Source organism: Trichomonas vaginalis, chromosome II (assembly GCF_026262505.1).
Source record: "Trichomonas vaginalis G3 chromosome II, whole genome shotgun sequence".
NCBI lineage: Eukaryota > Parabasalia > Trichomonadida > Trichomonadidae > Trichomonas > Trichomonas vaginalis.
The window spans coordinates 19,034,856-19,055,804 of NC_067204.1; the positions used below are offsets into that span (position 1 = coordinate 19,034,856).

The 20,949-nt window shown below is 33.3% G+C and overlaps 8 protein-coding genes and 2 pseudogenes across 10 annotated transcripts, besides 6 other annotated features; 2 read left to right on the top strand and 8 right to left on the bottom strand.

Moving 5' to 3' along the window:
- Positions 1-9,328: part of a mobile genetic element that runs on past the window's edge.
- On the bottom strand, positions 16-888 carry TVAGG3_0570300 (annotated as a pseudogene). The gene has a single exon. A coding segment is annotated over exon 1 (873 nt).
- On the bottom strand, positions 1,397-1,817 carry TVAGG3_0570310 (annotated as a pseudogene). The gene has a single exon. A coding segment is annotated over exon 1 (421 nt).
- On the bottom strand, positions 2,224-3,459 carry TVAGG3_0570320 (uncharacterized protein; the record flags this gene model as incomplete). Its single annotated transcript, XM_051238765.1, has 1 exon — positions 2,224-3,459. The coding sequence occupies one exon, from the start codon at positions 3,457-3,459 to the stop codon at positions 2,224-2,226; it is 1,236 nt and encodes a 411-aa protein (XP_051096589.1).
- TVAGG3_0570330 (protein of unknown function, DUF4106 family) lies at positions 4,280-4,813 on the bottom strand (the record flags this gene model as incomplete). The annotated part of the gene is made up of 1 exon (XM_051238766.1): positions 4,280-4,813. One exon carries the CDS (start codon positions 4,811-4,813, stop codon positions 4,280-4,282), a length of 534 nt encoding a protein of 177 aa, XP_051096590.1.
- Positions 5,023-5,131: a mobile genetic element.
- Positions 5,518-5,631: a mobile genetic element.
- Positions 6,025-6,133: a mobile genetic element.
- Positions 6,254-6,316: a mobile genetic element.
- On the bottom strand, positions 6,649-6,987 carry TVAGG3_0570380 (protein of unknown function, DUF4106 family; the record flags this gene model as incomplete). The annotated part of the gene is made up of 1 exon (XM_051238767.1): positions 6,649-6,987. The coding sequence occupies one exon, from the start codon at positions 6,985-6,987 to the stop codon at positions 6,649-6,651; it is 339 nt and encodes a 112-aa protein (XP_051096591.1).
- A 2,833-nt stretch (positions 9,329-12,161) lies between the features above and the next one.
- On the bottom strand, positions 12,162-12,896 carry TVAGG3_0570390 (protein of unknown function, DUF4106 family; the record flags this gene model as incomplete). The annotated part of the gene is made up of 1 exon (XM_051238768.1): positions 12,162-12,896. The coding sequence occupies one exon, from the start codon at positions 12,894-12,896 to the stop codon at positions 12,162-12,164; it is 735 nt and encodes a 244-aa protein (XP_051096592.1).
- A 488-nt stretch (positions 12,897-13,384) lies between these two features.
- Positions 13,385-14,034: a mobile genetic element.
- Positions 14,035-14,819: 785 nt separating this feature from the next.
- Positions 14,820-16,217, bottom strand: TVAGG3_0570410 (uncharacterized protein; the record flags this gene model as incomplete). Its single annotated transcript, XM_001301731.1, has 1 exon — positions 14,820-16,217. One exon carries the CDS (start codon positions 16,215-16,217, stop codon positions 14,820-14,822), a length of 1,398 nt encoding a protein of 465 aa, XP_001301732.1.
- Positions 16,218-16,778: 561 nt separating this feature from the next.
- On the bottom strand, positions 16,779-17,505 carry TVAGG3_0570420 (craniofacial suture morphogenesis protein family; the record flags this gene model as incomplete). The annotated part of the gene is made up of 1 exon (XM_001301732.1): positions 16,823-17,485. One exon carries the CDS (start codon positions 17,483-17,485, stop codon positions 16,823-16,825), a length of 663 nt encoding a protein of 220 aa, XP_001301733.1.
- A 419-nt stretch (positions 17,506-17,924) lies between these two features.
- On the top strand, positions 17,925-18,546 carry TVAGG3_0570430 (uncharacterized protein; the record flags this gene model as incomplete). Its single annotated transcript, XM_001301733.1, has 1 exon — positions 17,950-18,384. The coding sequence occupies one exon, from the start codon at positions 17,950-17,952 to the stop codon at positions 18,382-18,384; it is 435 nt and encodes a 144-aa protein (XP_001301734.1).
- A 141-nt stretch (positions 18,547-18,687) lies between these two features.
- Positions 18,688-20,548, top strand: TVAGG3_0570440 (uncharacterized protein; the record flags this gene model as incomplete). The annotated part of the gene is made up of 1 exon (XM_001301734.1): positions 18,691-20,457. One exon carries the CDS (start codon positions 18,691-18,693, stop codon positions 20,455-20,457), a length of 1,767 nt encoding a protein of 588 aa, XP_001301735.1.
- Between the last annotated feature and the right edge of the window lie 401 nt (positions 20,549-20,949).

The window sequence follows — 20,949 nt, forward strand, 5'->3', positions numbered from 1 at the left end:
ATGAACTCTTTATTTTTACGCTTGACTTTTTACAATTTGAACTTTGTTTGCGTAGATATGAATTCTGAAAGAAGTATGAGGGTCTTGTATGACTTTGTACTTCTCCCATAGTTCATATCTGTCAAACTTACCTGCCATGGACTCTTTCATAAGTTCCATGAAATCGTCTTCGGACAATCCAGGGAAAAGTATAATATCAGTAAGTATTCTCTTTACATCCTTACTTAAACTCTTGGCTGTCTGTACACATATTACGACTGAAATGTTAAAGTGTCTGAGCTTCTTAAGAATTCGACACATGTCTTGTTCTCTGTTCTTTAACAAAGGATGAGAGGCGAAATCATCTAAGATAAGAAGACATCTCTGAGGGTACGTTTTCCAATCGTAAGATTGCAATTTCTTCGAAATGTATTCTATCTCTTTCTGTTTGTTTCTGAAGTGTTTCTTCTCTAATATTCTCTGCATTTCCTCATTTGGGTCTTTAAACTTCGAATTTATATACTCATTTATAGCATTATACTTCAAAACTCTCTTTGGTACTTCTTTATCCAATCTAACAACTCAGAGTCTTTTATACATACTAACTTAGACTTCTTTATAATATCTTTGAACGAATTGACGGTTTGGTCAAATTGACCAGAAGTCGAACAATAACAACTAACTCATAGAATGGGTTCTTCTCATCTAGTTCTTGGTTGTTTGCAGCCATTTTAAGATAAGTGAAAGTCTTACCCGACCCAGGTGGTGCAATTAGACCTGTTATACCATTCTGAGCAAATAAGAACTTGTCATGTATAGGCTTTATCTGAGCATTTTCTAACTTCCTCTTGTTCTTGTTTAAAACATTCTCAAATTTCTTGTCAATGTCAGCAAACTTTTTTCTAACATATTTTTAGAAAAATTAAAATTTTTATCTTTAGAAAATGTCTAGCGATTTCGCTATCTATATTCGAGACAAGCTTTTTGACAGCAAAACATCTGTCGACCATAAAATCTTACATAGTGTAAACAAGAAAGGTGAATTTGTTCTAAAGTTCTGTTTCTGGGAATATGACAAGAACCATAAAAACATTAAGCAGAGCAGTCTTAAAATTTGTCAATGACAGACTTGTTGACAGAGATGACGCCCTCTTGGAGAGATGAAGTCCAACAAAACTTCTTAGAATGCAAAGAAGACACAATGCGCTGTTCTTGAAGATGAAATAGAAAACAGAATAGAGAGAGCTATTAAAGGACAAAAGAACTTTTACAGAAATATGGTTCTGAGAAATTTGACGTCTCACCACCAGAAAAGAAGAAGAAAGGAAAGAAAGAAAGAAAAAAGTAGAAGAGAAGAAAGAAACCTGAACCAGTTCCAGAGAAGGTGAGATATGACATGTAAAATAAAATGTTATTTTTAGAACATTTCTGGGTCAATGTCAATGTTCTCTTCCTCTTTAGGAGTAAACACTGGCTTAGACTCTAAAATCTTTTTACCCAATTTAACCTTGAACTTCTACAACTTTAGACTCATAATATTCATAGTCGTCTGTCTTCTTTGGTTCATAAGGTATAACAAGTTTGTATGCTTTGCCTTCTTTAAGGTTTGAAAACCTTCTGTCAAAATTTTCTTTGACTGCTAACAAACCTTCTATGTCTAAGTCTTCAAATTTCGCACCATTTTTAGTCACAATAGCAAACTTAACTGGTTCGATGTTCCAAACTTTGTCAAATGAAGACTTTTCAAAATGGTAGAAGTAAACATTCAAATATGTGAATGGGTCTAGTTCTTCTTTGACTTCTGTCATGTACTTGTTTACTGAGATGAATTTCGTCATCTTTTCTATCGGATAAAAAAATATTTTTTTTTAAATTTACTCAGAAAAATTATTTCTTTCTATATACACCATTCCGAACTTTGAAAAGATGTTTTATACCAGCATAGAATTTTTCTCTAGAGCTTGGTCTTATATCGTTTTCATGACAATATTTTCTATATTCTTCATATAAAGCCTTTTTTTCATACATTTCATAAGACAATCTAACCAGAATAGCGCATATCCATTTTCGTTATCTAGGTCTCTATATGTTTCTTCTGTTTGTAGAATTTCGCTTTCTCTATTTAGTTCTATGTCTATATATTGTGGCTTAAAAAGATGTGGGCAAGAAGGGTCTGGCGCTATGTAAAAAGTTAATTTTTCTGTCATCTTTTTCTATCGGATAAAAAAATATTTTTTTTAAAATTTACTCAGAAAAAATTTTCTTTGTATATACACCATTCTGAACATCTAAAAGAGTTTTGACATTTGCCAAGAATGTTCGTTTAGAAGCTGTCATATAACCATATTCTTGACAATATTGTTTATACGAATCGTACAATGACCTTTCATCTAAACACTCAAAGTTGCTTTCTTCTATGAACAGTTCATATACACTCTTGTTTGCTTCTAACAATGTTTGTCTCTCTTCGGTATGTGGAATTTGTCTTGGATTGAACTTAGAAATATCTAATGTCATGAAATATGAGAACAAATGGTTGTAAAACTCTGGTGTCAAAGTTTCTGCTAAGTCGTCAAAATATTCTGTATCTTGCATATGAGAATCTGACGTTCTGACAACTACATATCTTCTGTCAGAACTTTCTAACTTCATCGGAACAGCATTGTTTGAAACCATAATGAAATTTGCAACATTTTCACAAACTCTTTGGTCTTTATATTTTCTTTCAACAACTCCAACTTTATCTGTTATAAGACTCTTCAAAGCATCTGAGTTTAAAACTTTTGTTGTATCTATACTTTGAAGTTCATTGCAAACTATAAGTTTCATATTCTCTATTGAGGAGTTAAACTTGCCACAGATGTTTTCTAAGTTTGTCATATTAGGGTTCGAATAACCTTCTAACAGTTTGCATAAGATATCTGTAAAGAATGTGTTCTTACCTGTTCCTTGTTTTCCAATTATAATGAGAGCAGTTTCATTTTTAGCACTTGGATGTTGTAAGATGTTTGCAAACCAACATAAGATATACTCATAGACTCTTTCGTTTCCATTGCATATAATTTCTTTGACATGGTCTAACCAAGCTTCTATAACATTTTCTTTCCATTCTACTTGTTCGTATTTATATCCAGTGAAGATAGAATAGAAGTTTGGAGAAGGTGTATAAAACTTTATACCACGAACTGAAAAATCTTCAAGTTTTGACAATAAGATATCCCAAGCATCTAACATCTTCATGCCAACTTGTACGACTTTTATTTTCTTAAGTTTCTGTCTACATTCTTGTTCAGACACTATCGTCGCTCTTGGTTTGTTAAAGACAACATCCCATTCTTTCATAACATAACATTCTGGGGCAGAGTCGACATAAATGACTAAACGTTTCAAATTCTCGACTGCTTTGTTATAGTCTCTAAATGGACACATATTTCTGAACGCTTGGAAGTCATAAAAATCTGAAACATCTATTCTGTACATTTTTATAAAAATAAAAAAAATATTTTTTTTATTCTTGAGCTATTTGTTGCATTTGTTGTTCTTGAGCTATTTGTTGTTGAAGTTGTTCTTGTAATACAATACTTTCACCAGTTGCATCTTCCAATTCGAAACTTTCTGCCGTCATTGACAAATACATAGGACATAAAAGTTTTACAGGAACAAAGTTTGCGTCAACTAATGTCAACGTTATACTTGCCAAAGTGTTTGAGTTCACTAAGGTTGAAAATTCTGCATTCGAATGAACAATAGGCAAACCAGCAGAGAAAGTGTTGTTTATACGCATAAGTATCTTTTGGTCATAGTAGTTTCTGTCGACATTCGAATAACACTTTGAACCTAAGTTTGAAAACAATATATAAAATAGGTGTACTTAAAGTCAATGGAACAGACATTCCTTGTATGACACCTTTCCTGTTATAGGAAACTGTTGGTAGTAAAAACCAGATATAAGTTTGTATTATAGCTCATATTGTTATAGTAAACTCAGTCGGACATCCAAACATAATGAAACCTGCTCTAGTTGCAGCACATGTTACACTCGTCCTTAAAGTATTAAATAAGTCAACAAAACCTGTTGGTGGTATATCTGAGTAAGTATCTTCAAAGAAGTATTTTTTACCATTCACAACAATAAAATCTTCTGGTGTCAAAAGAGCAAAAACAAGCTTTAGTCGTCATTGTGTTTAAGGTTAGTTTACAATATCGTCCTTGAGGACTTTGTAAGTTTGTTGTTATAGAATTATATGACTCAGGGTTTTTAGTCGTAATAGTATAAACCATTGTGTCTTCTGCCATTTACTTAGCAAATAAATTTTAATGAAATGTTGTGGTCGTCAAATATTTTTATAACGTCTGGGAAACTATACTTTAAGTTCAACGTTTCACCTCCTTTCATAACGTATATCTTGTCAATGACATTATATGAAACACCACAGCAACTAACGTCGGGTTCTATTTCTTTGATGTTTATATCGTCTGCCTCTGTCAAAAGTTTCAATAGTTCTTTCAAAACTTCATGAGGTGCAATGACATATGAGTTCACTTTTACAGGGTTGTGTTCGACCAAGTTTAACATTATACCTAAAGCTTGACAAATCTTCTCCTGAGTTTTAAGCTTATCTTTCAGTTGCATGTAGTCGTTTCGAATATCTGCAACAGAACTTAAGTCTCTGCTAACTTCAGGATATGTTGGTTCTTTTACAGGAACAATTGTTATACCATCTTCGTCTTCGTATGGTTTCCCCACTTCAACATCTCTGTCTTTGACATTGACAACAACACTTTGACTGTTTGTTTGAGTTGGTGAATTTAACTTCACATCTGCCACCGCCATTAAACCTTTTGAAACACTTACGCTTTTATTTTTCGGAAATGACATTTTTCTTATATACGAAAAAAAGAGATCTGACATTGTGTCAGATCTCAGTAAAAGTGACATTTACATGTCAAAAAAATAGAATGAGTTTAAGTAATTAAAATTGAGGGTGAGAGTAGTATTGTATGAAATAATATCTCTCACCCTCATCATCTATGGCGCCGAAAAAATTTTGGTGAAATGCGACCACATTTCACCAAAATTTCTCGGCGCCATATAGAGAACTAGAGCCTGTGAGGTACTGATACTATCCATGTACCTCGCAGGCTCTAGTTCCAAGCCAAAATGGCTAAAAATTGCCCGCAATTGTTCACATTGCGGGCAATTTTTAGCCATTTGGCCTGGGAATTGGAGGGTGAGAGTAGTATTGTATGAAATAATATCTCTCACCCTCCAATTCATCCTATGGCGCCGAAAAAATTTTGGTGAAAATGCGACCACATTTCACCAAAATTTCTCGGCGCCAATATAGAGAACTAGAGCCTGTGAGGTACTGATACTATCCATGTACCTCGCAGGCTCTAGTTCCAAGCCAAAATGGCTAAAAATTGCCCGCAATTGTTCACATTGCGGGCAATTTTTAGCCATTTTGGCTGGGAATTGGAGGGTGAGAGTAGTATTGTATGAAATAATATCTCTCACCCTCCAATTCATCCTATGGCGCCGAAAAATTTTGTGAAATGCGACCACATTTCACCAAAATTTCTCGGCGCCATATAGAGAACTAGAGCCTGTGAGGTACTGATACTATCCATGTACCTCGCAGGCTCTAGTTCCAAGCCAAAATGGCTAAAAATTGCCCGCAATTGTTCACATTGCCGGGCAATTTTTAGCCATTTTGGCTGGGAATTGAGGGTGAGAAGTAGTATTGTATGAAATAATATCTCTCACCCTCCAATTCATCCTATGGCGCCGAAAAAATTTTGGTGAAATGCGACCACATTTCACCAAAATTTCTCGGCGCCATATTAGAGAACTAGAGCCTGTGAGGTACTGATACTATCCATGTACCTCGCAGGCTCTAGTTCCAAGCCAAAATGGCTAAAAATTGCCCGCAATTGTTCACATTGCGGGCAATTTTTAGCCATTTTGGCTGGGAATTGGAGGGTGAGAGTAGTATTGTATGAAATAATATCTCTCACCCTCCAATTCATCCTATGGCGCCGAAAAAATTTTGGTGAAATGCGACCACATTTCACCAAAATTTCTCGGCGCCATATAGAGAACTAGAGCCTGTGAGGTACTGATACTATCCATGTACCTCGCAGGCTCTAGTTCCAAGCCAAAATGGCTAAAAATTGCCCGCAATTGTTCACATTCCCATCTTTTGTTGGTAAGACGAAGAATATGAAATAAATTATGAAGAAGATAATGATGAATAAAATATCACTTTTTATATTTTTGACACGTAAAGTTGTCACTTTTCTGTCAAACTGTTTTTATCGTTTTCGTATATAACATTTTAGTTAGAATAAAAAGATGGACGTATTCGGATATCTCTTCGAATTGAAGCAGAACAAAGTTTACACACACAAACAATACAAATACATTGACAGAATAGTTCTTTATACAAACAAATGGAAATGTTATAGAATAGCAGTCTTTGCTGAACCAAAATATTTTCATAAAGCAAAGAAAGTTGGTATAACTGAAATGGTGAAAGTTCTTGACGTTGACAAAAATATAACTTCAAAAACTTACAGATATTTCTAAAGGTAAGTTTAATAATACATATTATGTCAAAACTGGCGTACTGTCAATATTTGACGGAGAGAAGTCAGTTCAAGAACAACTTACTGACCTGCTGCCAAAATCTGCTCGATGGAAGCTGTCGTTATACCAATCTGAGGAGCCCCAGCAGGTTTCATCGAACGAATCTTCAAAAGAGCATCTTCCGTGAAAAGTGCTATTGGTTTTGTAAACTTCTTTGCTCTCAGTTCATATGGACCGTCTCTGTCACCAGTATATTGTATTTGTACAGTACCAACAGTTGAAATACCACCCATAAAGTCTTCTGAGTCAGCAAATGGAATGCCAAGCCAAAAGTTTGAACGGTCTCCATTTGTATATTGAGTTTTTTGACCTCCTGTATGAGTCCATACTTTCACATATGGCATAATAGAACTTTGCATTTCAGGGTTAATGGTTGTTGTGAAGTTGTTGTTAAAGTTCATAGCATCTAATGTCAAGTTGTATGACCTCATATCCTCAACTGTAGAATATTCTTCCTTGGATAATATTTGCCATCTATGTTTATATGATATTTAATACCAGGGTTGTAGAAACAAGAATAGTCATTTATAGTTCGTCTGACAGTACAAACATAGTATCTGCGTGTTTCATTGCAGTTGTTAAAGCAATATCTGTTCTTGCACCTGCGGTTCCTGGATTTTGGTTTCCAACTTCACCTGCAAAGTCTTTGACAGATATTTGGTGTATAGGGAACATAAGTGGAACTGCAATATATTTGGCAGCTAAAGCATTTGAAATATCTGGGTCCAACATATAGACTGCAAGTCTGCTTTCTATTCTCTTGCATTCAAACTGTTCGCATGTAAACCTAACTGGGTCCCAAGCAGTTCCAGCAGCATTGAAATAATACTTTACTTCAGTGTTGAGGTTTGAGAAACCAAAGTCTAAGTCAACTTTGTCTTTGCAAAATTCGGCGAATGACGTTTGATTTTGCTCCCTTTACGTCTGTAAGAGTGAATGGGTCTTGCGTTGGTGCAATGACTAAGTTATTTTTGCTTGGAGTAAGTTCAATAGAAATTTTTCCTGCCCAGTTTGGCAAGTATCTTAAAAACCTGAAGATGAGGAAAGATGACAAAGGAACTCTAAGTTTCAGTTTTACTTTAGTGACAGCATTTCCATCTGAACCAGAAAGGTCAACATAAACTCCTGGAACGTTGGGGTCAAGTCTTCTTATTTTCTCAATAGTTGCATACTGGTCTGTTTGTTCTCTAGCTTGTGGTTGTACTGAGTTTCTCAAAGCGAACCATTCATAGTTTGCCCATGTTACTGTTTGAACTAAATCAGAGTTAGAAAATATCCTATATCCCATGAAAACTTCTGGAGCATATTGGTATCCGACATAGAAAATTCCATTGCAACCTTTCTTGTCAGACAACTTGGAAGAAGGTTTTATTTCAATGTCTTGTTCCACGTAAAAGAAAGAGTTGTCAATAGAAATAATATGAAACCTGTCGCAAGCAATATCTACTGTTGTTGAAGAACCTTCTCCAAACTCACCTACGTTTCCATAAGAAACAGCAGTTGTATATTCGTAAGTTCCAGGAACTATTTCTGACCTTCTAAATGGCATTGTCGCATTCGTTATACCATTCGGAAACATTTCCATTCATGGCATCAAAACTGTTGGCGTTATATTCTGAGCGGCGTACATTTCATATGGGTAAAAATATAGAATAGTTGGATTTATTTGTCATAATAGAACCCACGTGGACCAAGCTTTACTTTCTTCCTGGCTGAGTTTTTAATCTTCTTTTTCCTTCATTGCCACTACTTTCACTTTGTTCTTCACTACTTTCACTTTGTTCTACTCTTCTCTTCTTCTTTGGTGTCGCTTTTGGTAACATGCCCCTGCTTCAAGTTGTTGCATCTTTGCCTCATGTTCACCTAGTATGTTGTAAATTTCCCATGTCCTTTTTGCCTTTGGGCTCTGGTCGCCCATCTCAGGTAACCTATATCCTAGAAAGATTTTGTCATAGTTTGTATTTGAGTCTTCGCGTATTGTTTGCATGACTCTTTCCTGAGTTTCTGGTTCAAGCTCTTCAAACAGAAGCTTGTCCATATGGAATAAGCTTGTTTCCAAATATATGTTTTGTAGCCATTCTGGTTTTCTTTCCATGTTACCAATTATATCTTTTGTGAATGGGAAAGCTTTTACCCAATGTTTCAGTCTTGCGTCATTTATTTCTGTAGTTTGGTTTTATTTTGTCAAGGAACATGTTTTTCAATACTAACATTTCATTTGGTACTGTCCATTTGAGTTTACTTAAATATTCATCCCTTCTCGGTTCATTGTCTGCAAAGTAAGTTTTTATGACATTTTGCAAAACTTTCGTTTGCAAGGTCATGTACAATAGGTTCTCTTCCTTCGCTCTCCCTAACTTTCTTTCTAAAACTCTTCACCAAATATACCATCTCTATGGTTCTGTGTAGTTCTTTGAGATAAATGTTCTAGAACGTCAGGTGTTATATTTCCATCAGCCATGTTCATTTCATACTGGTCCAAAATATCTGCATGTTTCATATCTTTCAATGGCATTAAAGCCGCGCTGAAAATACCAGCTATATCTGGTTTCACCATTGACTTCCATTGCGTCTACAACTTCTTGGAATTGTGGTTGTAAGTTTATGAACCACCTATCAGGATTAGCTTTAAGACCCCATCTCATTGTATTCCATAGTCTGCAGAAACAAAAGTAGTTTGTTTCCATCTTGGTTAGGTTCTGAATGAACTTTAAACAATGTTTCATTTCTATATGTTTGGTGAAATTTAACCTTTTATTTCACCGAGTTCATCCAAAGATTGAACGTTATATGGTCGTAAGTAAAAAGGTTGTTGTATTTGCGTACATTTTTCTTTCATACTTCCATTCTATGCTGAATATTTTCATCTGATGTTGGAGTCTTTTGTATGTCGGCGAACATTTTTCGATATTCTTCTACCATGTCAGCCGAATTTTTTTTAGACTCTTGGAAAGATTCCATATTCTCCGCATACTCTTGTTGAGGGTCAAGATTTTTCGGCGTTCCAAATCTTCATCTAGTTCTGTGAAGTTAGTTTCCAAAGGAGGACTGTTCGTTTCCTTCAGGCTCTTCTAGCTGTTTGTTGCTGAACTATTCTTCCATGTCTGGTTGTATCTGAACTTCTTCCTGTTGAGTTTCTTGTACCTCATCTGCTGGCATTTCATATATTCCGAGACCGTTTTCAACAATTTCCCTATCTACGTCATCCGCATCATAAGCCTTTGTTCTTTCGTTCCGTCTCTATTTTTTACGCGTTCATGACGAAAGTTGAATTGTCATTTAGCTCTGACATCAAATATCTCGGAGTAAATTCGTTCATGTCATTTGGATGATATGCTATTAAATCATATCTCTTAGCGAGCTTGTATTTTCCAGGTTTGAAATTATATCCCATTTGGTGCTGAGTCATAAAGCTAAATAGGTTCGGGTCAGTATTTCCATCCTTGAACTTTCTAATAGCTTCTTTATATCTGTCACTAAAGTCAACAGTATCTGGGAAACCACACTCTTCTTTAAGCATTTTTAAGAATTCTTGGTTTCCTTGTTCTCTACTTCTTTTATGTCCTTGCTCTGTTTGTGGTTGTTGTTGTTGTGCTGGATTTTGAACTGTTGGTTGTTGTGTTGGTTTTGGTGCTGGATTTTGAACTGTTGGTTGTTGTTGTGGTGCATGCCTGTGTCTGTGTCCATGTGACGATGTAAATGTTCTAGGTAGTCCTGGTGCAGGTGCTTCTCTTGGAGGGTTTGGTGGTATATAAGTTCCACCAGCTGGCACATATGTTCCATCTGCAGCATAGTGTCCTACCTGACTTTTCGTTCTTAAGAAAGCATTTACTAGGTCTGTTTTGGTCTGTTGTAACTCTTTTTCTTGACTTTCCACAACAGTTGCTCTAACGGCGTCATAGGCACTTTGAACTGCCTGTCTCGTTGCTGCATCTGTTATTTTCGTCAGATTTTGTGCTACTTCTTTTAACTCTTTGTCGAAACCTTCAGACTTCAGTTTCTTTCCAGATGAGAAGTCGTTCACTTGTTTCACCTTACTATGAAGAGCTTCGAAGGCGTTCTTAAAGTCAGCATTTGTTAAAGCTTCATTTGAACTGTCTTCATCCGCTTGTATTTTTGTCCTTATTGACCCTATAAGCTGGGCTGCTTTAGCGTTGGCTTGGGCATCTAACCAGTCATTGTTAGCTTTTATATATTCTGCGCTTTTCATTGCCTTTTGCATGGCTGCGTCGTTATTTTTACTTTCTTGTGCTAAGTTTTCATACTGTACGGTTTGGTTTTGCAACTGTAAAAGTTTTTCTGCCTTTACATTTGCTTCAACTTCTTTTTTATAGAAAAAACCAGAATTTTCGAAAAAGTGACACCAACTATTAAAGTTATTTTATTACTAGATTTATTTACAAATTATAAGATAATATCATTAACCGAATATATTTTTAATATAAATAAAAAACTTTTTTTATACAAAAAATTACAATCAATCGATAAATATTATAAAACATTTATTCCAAAAAGATTAAGTAATAGGTGGGATCCTGCATATAATATAATTTTATGTCATAAAGCTTACAAATTTTAGATGGACCACAGTGAGAATGTGAGTGGTTAATTTAAAGGTGGTCTGATAAAGATATCGAAGCTTACTCAACACAGCATGAAGCAGTTTCTAATACACAATCTTACTAGTGGTGTTTCGGTCGCCAGCGCTCTCATAGGGGTGCTGATTTCAAAAACCACTACTTCAAATTATTCAACAATACTCAATGCGGCATGAAGCAGCTACTACTGCTGTATCTTACTGGTAGTGTTTTGGTCGTTGGCTCTTGCACAGTCTCTCAGATTTTCAAATTTTTTTTCAACACTATCTTGTTTCGCTCTCAGAAAGCTATCCTACAAAGACATCGAAGCTTACTCAACACAGCATGAAGCAGTTTCTAATACACAATCTTACTAGTGGTGTTTCGGTCGCCAGCGCTCTCATAGGGGTGCTGATTTCAAAAACCACTACTTCAAATTATTCAACAATACTCAACACAGCATGAAGCAGTTTCTAATAAATATATACATATATAAATATATACATATATAAATATATACATATATAAATATATACATATATAAATATATACATATATAAATATATACATATATAAATATATACATATATAAATATATACATATATAATATATACATATATAAATATATACATATATAAATATATACATATAAATATATACATATATAAATATATACATATATAAATATATACATATATACATATATAAATATATACATATATAAATATATACATATATAAATATATACATATATAAATATATACATATATAAATATATACATATATAATATATACATATATAAATATATACATATATAAATATATACATATATAAATATATACATATATAAATATATACATATATAAATATATACATATATAAATATATACATATATAAATATATACATATATAAATATACATATATATATAAATATATAAATAACAAAATACAATCAAAAAATAGTGTTTGGAAATTTAAGGTTAAGTGTCACTTTTTCGTAAATTCTACCACACTCTAAGTTTTCATACTGTACGGTTTGGTTTTGCAACTGTAAAAGTTTTTCTGCCTTTACATTTGCTTCAACTTCTTTTTTATACTCATCGCTATCCATATATGTCTTCAGGGCTTTTTGTTTTATTTCTTCATCTTTCAGTACCTTATATTGAGTAGTATGGTTTTTCAAATTTACAACATCTTGTTCCATTTTTGCTACTTCTGCTGCTTTTTCTGACACTTTTTTCGCATATTCCTCTGTACTTAGTTCTTTCAGTTGTTCTTCTTTCTTCTTTTTCTCTACGTTTAACTCATTGAGTTTCTTTGTGTGTCTGTCATATTCTAGTTTCTTTTCGTTTTCACCTATTTGCTTCTGTATGTCTATGTTTGACTTTTTGACATCTGCTATTTGATTTTTGAGTGAACTCAAATTCATTTGACTTTGAGGGTTATAGGCTGTTCCGTCTGCAGCTCCACCATAGCCTGCCATTTTCGCTAAAAGTGCCGCTCTTAAACCTCCACTCTGTGCACCAATGACTCGGTTTAAAAGCATAGGATTGCTTGACATTTGTTGCAACATAGTGGGGTCATTCAGCATTTGTTGTTGCAACTGTTGTTGTGGTGTCAGTTTTACTATTGGATGTTTCAATGCTCTCTTCCTCTTACGTATATTCTTACGTAGCTTACGTGGCATTTTAAGTGAAGTTAAAAACATTTACGATGAAGAAGTTTCGACAAAACATTTACGAAGAAATCATGAAAATTCAAGAGGGTAGAAATGAGGTTAGAAAAGAGGTTAGATCTAACCTTCTACCCTAAACATTATTTTTTGGTCATTTACGCTCATTACGAAGAAGTCTTGACAAAAAAGTCAACGGCTGGTCGGCTGGGGTTCGGTCCTCCTCTTGGGTAAAATTTCTTATGGGCTAGAAGGCACGAAGTGCCTGGAAGCCCCACTGCCTTTTTTTTTTTTTTTTTTTTTTTTTTTTTAAATAAAAAAATAAAATAATAAACATAACTAAGTTTTAATTTTTCGTAAGAAGTTTATTTTTTAAAATTTTTTTTATTTTTTATTTCATTATGGTAGTGAATCTTTTATTCATGAAAATAATTATATCTGATTTATTTTATTCTCTCGTACATACTAGATTTGAAGAATTCGGAACTTTTACCATAATCTCCGAGTGCGGGACAAATTTGCCAGATGTCACTTTTTCAATAACCTTAAATTACGCTTTTCTAATTTTAAAAAATAACCTTAAATTATATTTGAAGAAATTATGTCTATGATATATGTTTTATGCTAGAATCTTGGAGTTTTCATGCACTACACAAGAGCTCCAAGGTTCCAAGAGTGAATGCTCAATAGCAATTATAGAGATGTACCTTTTCAAAATGACTTTTACTGATTAAATTTAATCAATAGAAGACATTTTGAAAAGGTACCTCTACAATTAGATATACAAGAGATTCAAAGCTTCATTTCAGATAGATTTGAAACTTTGAAACTCTTGGTAGATTTTGAGTGAATGCTGACAATCATCTTTGAGAAGGTTTTCTTTAAGAAAACCTTCTCAAAGAGGTTTCTCAGGAGCCCTGAGGCTCCCTTTCGTAATGATTGGGAGCCTTGGGGCTCCTGAGACGAAGAATGGCTTCGCCGAATCTTTGATCAGCAGAGGCCAAATGAAAAGGCCTCTGCTGATGGATTCTCAGGAGCCCTGAGGCTCCCTTTCGTAATGATTGGGAGCCTTGGGGCTCCTGCAGCAGAGTATCGCTCCGCTCCATTAAATTTTTTTAAAAAAAGTGCCGTGTGGCAAATTTGTCCTGTTCCCATAATCTCCTAAATGTTTTCTTATCCCTAACGTGTGCCAGTTATTATATGAAACTGAATAAACTTTATCTTTATCTTTACACCTTTCATCACTTCCAATATATTTATATCTCAGTTTTGATTTAGCATTTTCATATTCATTAGCGTTTAATAATTCACAGTCTTCCTTTTTAAATTGATGTTTAAGATATTCAGGATTTAATACTCTACGTTTATATGCTCCTAACTTAGTTCTAAAGGTTTTTCTACAAAATTTAGGAATTCCATCCTCTTTAATGTCATCAATGATTTCCATTTCATTATTTTCAATTTTTTCTTCTCGTTTATGAGGTCTTTGATTATGACTCCATTGATTCCATGAAATTAAATATTCTTTATCATTATATTTATACCTCATTAGCTTATTTTGGCTTTCATATTCATTTAATAATTCACAATCTTCATTTTTAAATTGAAGTTTAACCCATTCAGGATTTAAACAATGTTTAATTAATCGCGGAATATCTGACATCATCTATATATAGCTTCTTTTATAAAAGATAAAAAAATAAATTATTTTAAAATTAATGTTAATTTTTTAATAATTTATAAATAAATATATTTTAATGCATCGTCTATATATAGATGTAACAAAAAAGTCACTAAACCCGTCATATCCTACTACTAAGATTTAATTATCGAATCAAAATTATATAAAACATCGCGAAGGAGTAGAAGGTTTGCCTACATCCATGATGTGTCAAAAAAATCTTATTATAAATAATTAAAAAAAAATAACTGATTTGTTTACAAAATAGAAGGTGGAGTTGAGAGTATATTAATTACAGCCTTTGGCCTCATCTTCGTGAAAGCAAACGCGAATATTGCGATACTTGAAGCAATAGATATAATCATGTACGAGAAAGGCCTGAACAGGAAGAAATTGTCCCTGTACAAGTTGATTTTGTTTCCTGCACAAACTCTTTTCGTTCCAATGTGGTCAGACAGCATGTTCCAGATCAACCACGCACTGTCTGCTGCATCCTTTGACTTGTTGTAGTACTCCAATACGTTCTTTCCCTGCAATGCTTGTGATGTTGCTGCAGATTGATTAGATCTGAAGTCCTGGAAGTACCTTTCGAGCTGGTTAATTGTGTATTGGTCTGTAATCTCTAATCCGAGGCCGAGAACTTCGCGGACGTTGTTTATTACGTGTGTGAAATTCTGAACTAAATCTAGGAATGGATAAACAACGCTGTTCCTTCTGATAATCATTTCTGTAAATGGTGTGGCCTCTCCGAGAATGTCGAAACCGAAGAACGAGTGAATTAAAGCTTTTTGTAAATCTTGGAGCGAATTTTCGGAAACAAATGCAACTTCGTTATCGCCATATAAAAAGTTGGCTGGACATGTAGCTGGTAATACGAAAACTGGGAGTACATCGACTTCTCTCGCAAGATGATACTCTGGAGTGCGAACTAGCCAATCTCTGACGCAAATACTGTCTTCACAGACACCACAGATGACTTCTAATGACTTTATTTCGTATGTAAGGTGCGAAACGTTGGCTCCTCTGTATGAAGCAAAATAATTTTGTACATCTCGAATAATATTGGCATCTGGAGGCGATTTGTGGTAGATAATAACATTCTGTGCTTCTTTTTCTGTAATACTGTTAAGAGGTCTGAAGCTGAGAGGGTGATCAAATAAATCCGTTAAAACTCTCTTAACAGAGTCGATAATTAAGTATGCGATCTTACTATTTTCGTATACTATTTCGTCTTTGCAAAATGAAAGGGCTACCCAGCCATTTCCTGTTGCAAATAACCTCGAATTTCGTTCCGCACAATTTTCTTGTTTTACAATGTAAATTGCTAAAATAGCTTTGTTATTATTGAAGTGTTGCTGTATTAATTCTTTGTTTCCTTCAGGATTCTTGTTTAAGTTTAAAGTGATTAATTCAACTGAAGTGTTAAAGATTTGGTGAACATCTTGATCACCTTCGATGACGTTGATTTTATGCATGTATCCACGCTGAGAATAAAGAACAGAGATAAGCTGCTCTTCAAGTTTTTTATCGAAACCAACGCATCTTAATTTAATTTCTGTTGTAAATGTCGTGAGGATATTTCCTGACACAAATGTCCTCGAAAGTGCTAAAGGAGCACTCCTCTGAAGAGAAAGAAGAAACGAAAACAAAAACATTTTTTTTTATTTTGAAATTTTTTTTCGGATTTCTAATCATGAAAATTAATCTTGATTTGAAATATCACTATAGCAGGACTCTCATCTTCCAGTAAAACATCATTTGGAATATGATTGAAATTCGTTTGATTTTAAAAAAATCAAAGGATCAGACTAATTTTGCTTGAGATGAAATGTAAACAGTGTGCCTTTATTGCTTTTGAACAGCTTCTATCATGTTTTATAATTGGTGAGAAATCACAAATTTGAAAACAAAATTCACCTAAATGATGCCCTATTTATTGTATTTAGTAGGGTTATCATACTAAACAACAGTCTATTTGATATGATAAAGAAATAAAAAGATGAATCAAGATTTTAAAAAATACGGTGTAATTACTAGTCTTTGGCATGCATTAATTATTTATCTGAGTTGAAATATATGAGTTGTAGAGATGTTTCAACAATTTATAAAAGAATAAAAAATTAATTCAAAAGTAATAACAACAATTTGATATAAATTTTAATTCTTACAACAATTAATGATTAATAAAGTACGAAAGAACTTAGTGCTGTAGATATAAAATAATATTTGCAAAATATTATTGTTAAACACTAAAAAGTACTTAAGCTACTCTGCATGCTCCCTGGTTATCCTCTGGCTTGGCTTGCATGCTGTCTTCGTCGCCTCCCAAATCTAATTCTTCGAATTCGTTGACGAAGAAAGCATCTCCGCCACGAGGAAGTTGGTTTAATGATGTCATGTACTTTGATTGTAATATTGAGGCGAGATGTGTAAATAATGCCTTTAAATTGAGATTTTCTTTGACACTTATTCTAAATAATGGTGCATCAAAGCGTTTTGACATAGTCTGGGCTTCTGCAGGATCAATTGCGTATTTGTCTGTAAGATCAACTTTGTTTTCCACTAAAACAAATTGAATTGGTCCTGTAACTTTTTTAACTGCGTCAACCCACGTTGGTATCGCATCAAATGAAGCTTTATCAACTGCAGAATAAAAAATAACTGCAATGTTTGCGTTAACATACGCATCTTCTGCTAAAAGATGAAGACACTCACGTCCTGGTGTATCCCATATCATTAAATCTATTGTTTCGGCTGTTTCTTTAAGATCAAATGACTTCTCATGAAATTGTGAGACGAGAGATTTGATATGTGTATCTGGGAATTTTCCATATAAGAAACGCTGCATTGCGGATGTTTTGCCAACGCCACTATTACCTACAACAACAACTTTAAATCCGAATCCAAACTCAGATTCCGCCATTTAAATAAAAATGATTTTTTTTATAAACAACTATTCAGTGTTTACATTTCGCTTTACATGGCAGAAATATTTGCTCTAACTGATTGACATGTAATACAACAATAGAGACCGAATAGTATGGTTTATTTTATCAATAAGGAACTTAACCTGTGGGAAAATTCAAAATAATACTGTAAGATGTTGAAAAATTAAATTACCCTCAGAAATTGAGGCAGTTACTTGAGTATATAGAGAGAACAGAGACAAAAGGTATCATGGATTATATACAATATACGCTTATATTAAGACTTTAACATCACCTATTGAACACTGTGTTAAAAGTAATAATCTTGTTGCATTTCATTTTGTTATCAATAGTATGTTGATATGCTAAATGATGATCACAAATCATCGATAAAAATTATTTTTATATGAAGTGTCACTTTTTAGATACTTGAAGAATGCAAATCGAATCTTTTCTCTTAATGAATGATAAAGAGGAAATATTATTCTCGGCTAGTGCTACTAGGCGTGCAAAGCCATGGGAGGTTTATCTTGAAGAAATTAATCAATTAATTCCACAAAAGAAAGCAAAAACTGGTGAAGAATCAAAGAAACCTGAAAAACAAATATATTTTTACGATGATGTTGTAATTGCAATTCGAGAAATTAAGCCACTCAAGCTCCTTGTCACAATTCCTGCAAATTCTTTGGCAAAGGTTGAGCCAACAATTTCTGCAGTTCTCGATCAGCTCGAAAAAATAGTTAAATTCTGCTGTGATGGAGAATTCTCACAAGAAACAATTACAGAAAGAGATCACTATATCCGCTTGCGAATGCTTTGCCAGAAAGAATTTACTACAAACGGTTTTATGAGATTTATCCCAGAAAGCGAATTTAATGAGGTTGTCGCTTTCTAAATTGTTTTTATATATCATTTCAATAGAAAACAATATCGCAATCAGATAAATGTTATTCTTGTTAAAAATAAAAAGATTTTACTTCAAACTGCTTGTTTAATTCTTTATTTTATTTCATAAAATAAAATATGCAAATATTGATCTTAAAAAGTTGAAAATAATCATCCAACAGTTGTCAAATTAACAGAAGTATAAAAAATTAGCTTTGTTCTGATTCATTATGTTGAGTTTATTTTTATTTCCGTTTTGATGTAAAAATTCCGATAAATTTCTGAGTAATTTCGGAATAAATAATAAATTGGTGTCATGGAGCCTGATAATCTAGAATTTCGACAGAATTCAGGCAGCTCCATCACCTTTGATGACTTTGTTGAACCATTTAGCGACATTCTTGATATCAAAAAGAAGATTTTGAAGGTTTCTCAAAAAGTTATTAGATCTAAAACGCCAACACATACGTATTTTCAAACATTTCGCAAACTTTTACTCAAGTGTTTTGATATTCCGAACGATTCAGACATAAATATCAATGAATATTCAAAAGAAGATTTAGAAGAAATTTACGAATTGGTGGAATCAATAGATTTGAAGATTCGCACACTCAACATCTTCCAAAAAGCATATAATCATCCAAGAATGGTCACAATTGCACCAAAATTACAAATATGGAGAAAAAAACCACAATTTATAGAAATTTCGCCAATTAAAAACAAAAAAACTGCAGTTGAGGAGTTTTGCGACATGTTTCCCGTACATGTTACTCCATTCGAAGTCATTGAAGCAGCTTCTAGATTGAGAAAAATAACTCCTGATGAAAAAAGAGAACTTTTACTAAGACTCAAAACGAAGCCATATGCACCAAGACCTAGCACTGTTATGCATTTCATAGCTAACCGTATTTGCAAAGGAGCTTACACAAACATTTCAAATAATTCTTATAAATTTAAAATTTCGTATATTCGCAATGCAGGTTGCACTGGGTGTGATGCAAATGCCCAGAGTGTCTTGAACACATCATGGGAAAGTGCCCCTCCTTTAATGAAAGGATTTATGTCGAAATTATCTCCAAATTTAGCTAATTTAAGGGATTTTGAAGATAAAATTTCAGATAACAATGCGGTAATGAACTCAATTTTATCGGCTTTTCATGATTTGTTTCTTTATTCTCAATATTGTCCTTTAATTTCAAATAATTTTCAAAATTGTTTGGACCTACTTGGCATTCCTGGAAGATTAGTTGTTAAATTATTATTCTATTATCCAGATATCGTCAAAGAATACTATTTCGAGTTCTTTTCAGAACTTTTTGGAGAATTTTATCATAGAAATTTGATGTTGATGAGTACAAATAAGTTTGCGAAGTTGGAAAACTCATATAACACAAGCAAATTGACGATTTTCCCAGTAACTAACCAAAATTATGGAAAGAAATTTAATGTTTTATCAATTCAACCGAGAATCAATATAGAAAACTTAACTTACATTACTTCAATGATAACTATTATCGCAGAAGTCCGCCATATCGATTTTTTGTCCATTAATCAACAGGTTTTTGCCCATCAAAAAATAATTTCTTGGTTGCGAAACCCAATTTCGAATTTGAGACTTTCATTTCGTGATTCACTGCTATTTGTTGTCGAATCCAATCTTTGTAACGCTCTTGATGCAATCAGAGATATGGAATTTCCGAATACTTCTCAACTGGATAATTTTCAGACGAAAACTACTTTTATCAAAAATGTTTTCACTGATTTTTATCTCGACATATCTCGTTCTAAGTATTCTAATCAGGTTTGGCTCCACAAAAAGATTTTAAGTATTATGGAAAACTTTAAAGATATTCCAATGACTCGTGTGTTAGATCTACTTTTCTGCTCATATGCGTTGTATACAGTGATTGTAAACTTCTTAATCATTGAAACTTCTCCAAATTCAACGATTTCGATTGAAAATGAAGCGATTGTTGGGAGATACGACGACGGAGAAGAAGTTTTCTATTCACAAAATATGCCTATTTTGATTCCATCCATGCAATTTCCTTCATATTTGGAAGGAAAACAAATTGTTGCCTAATTTTGTTATAATTAAACATGTTATATTGTTTTGTTTGATAGAATAATCAAAAACCTTTTTTTGAACATTGTAATTCATAACCAAGTTCGATATCCATATTTGTTTACAGACTTTGATTCATTTTCCACTTAAAAATATATTTAAAATCTAATGTGTATCTATTTGTTTTAGTTGTTCATATAAAAATCAACATTTATTTCAAAATTAAGGTTTGGGGTTCTTATTTAGCAAAATCGAAGAGTGTCATAAGGAATTCCAGGTTCAATTAACCTGATCGATGTCAAGATCTATCACAAATATAGAAATTGCTTGAATTTGATAATAGAGAACGATTTCGGTGAGTTTATTTTAGTATAGGATATTATTTACTTCATATACATTTTTGGAACAAGACTACGATTAACTTTCGTTGAATAAATGACGAATAGAATGAAATTTCAACCAAAACAAAGTTACAGGTCTATAAAGGGAAAGGATTAGAACATTTATCTA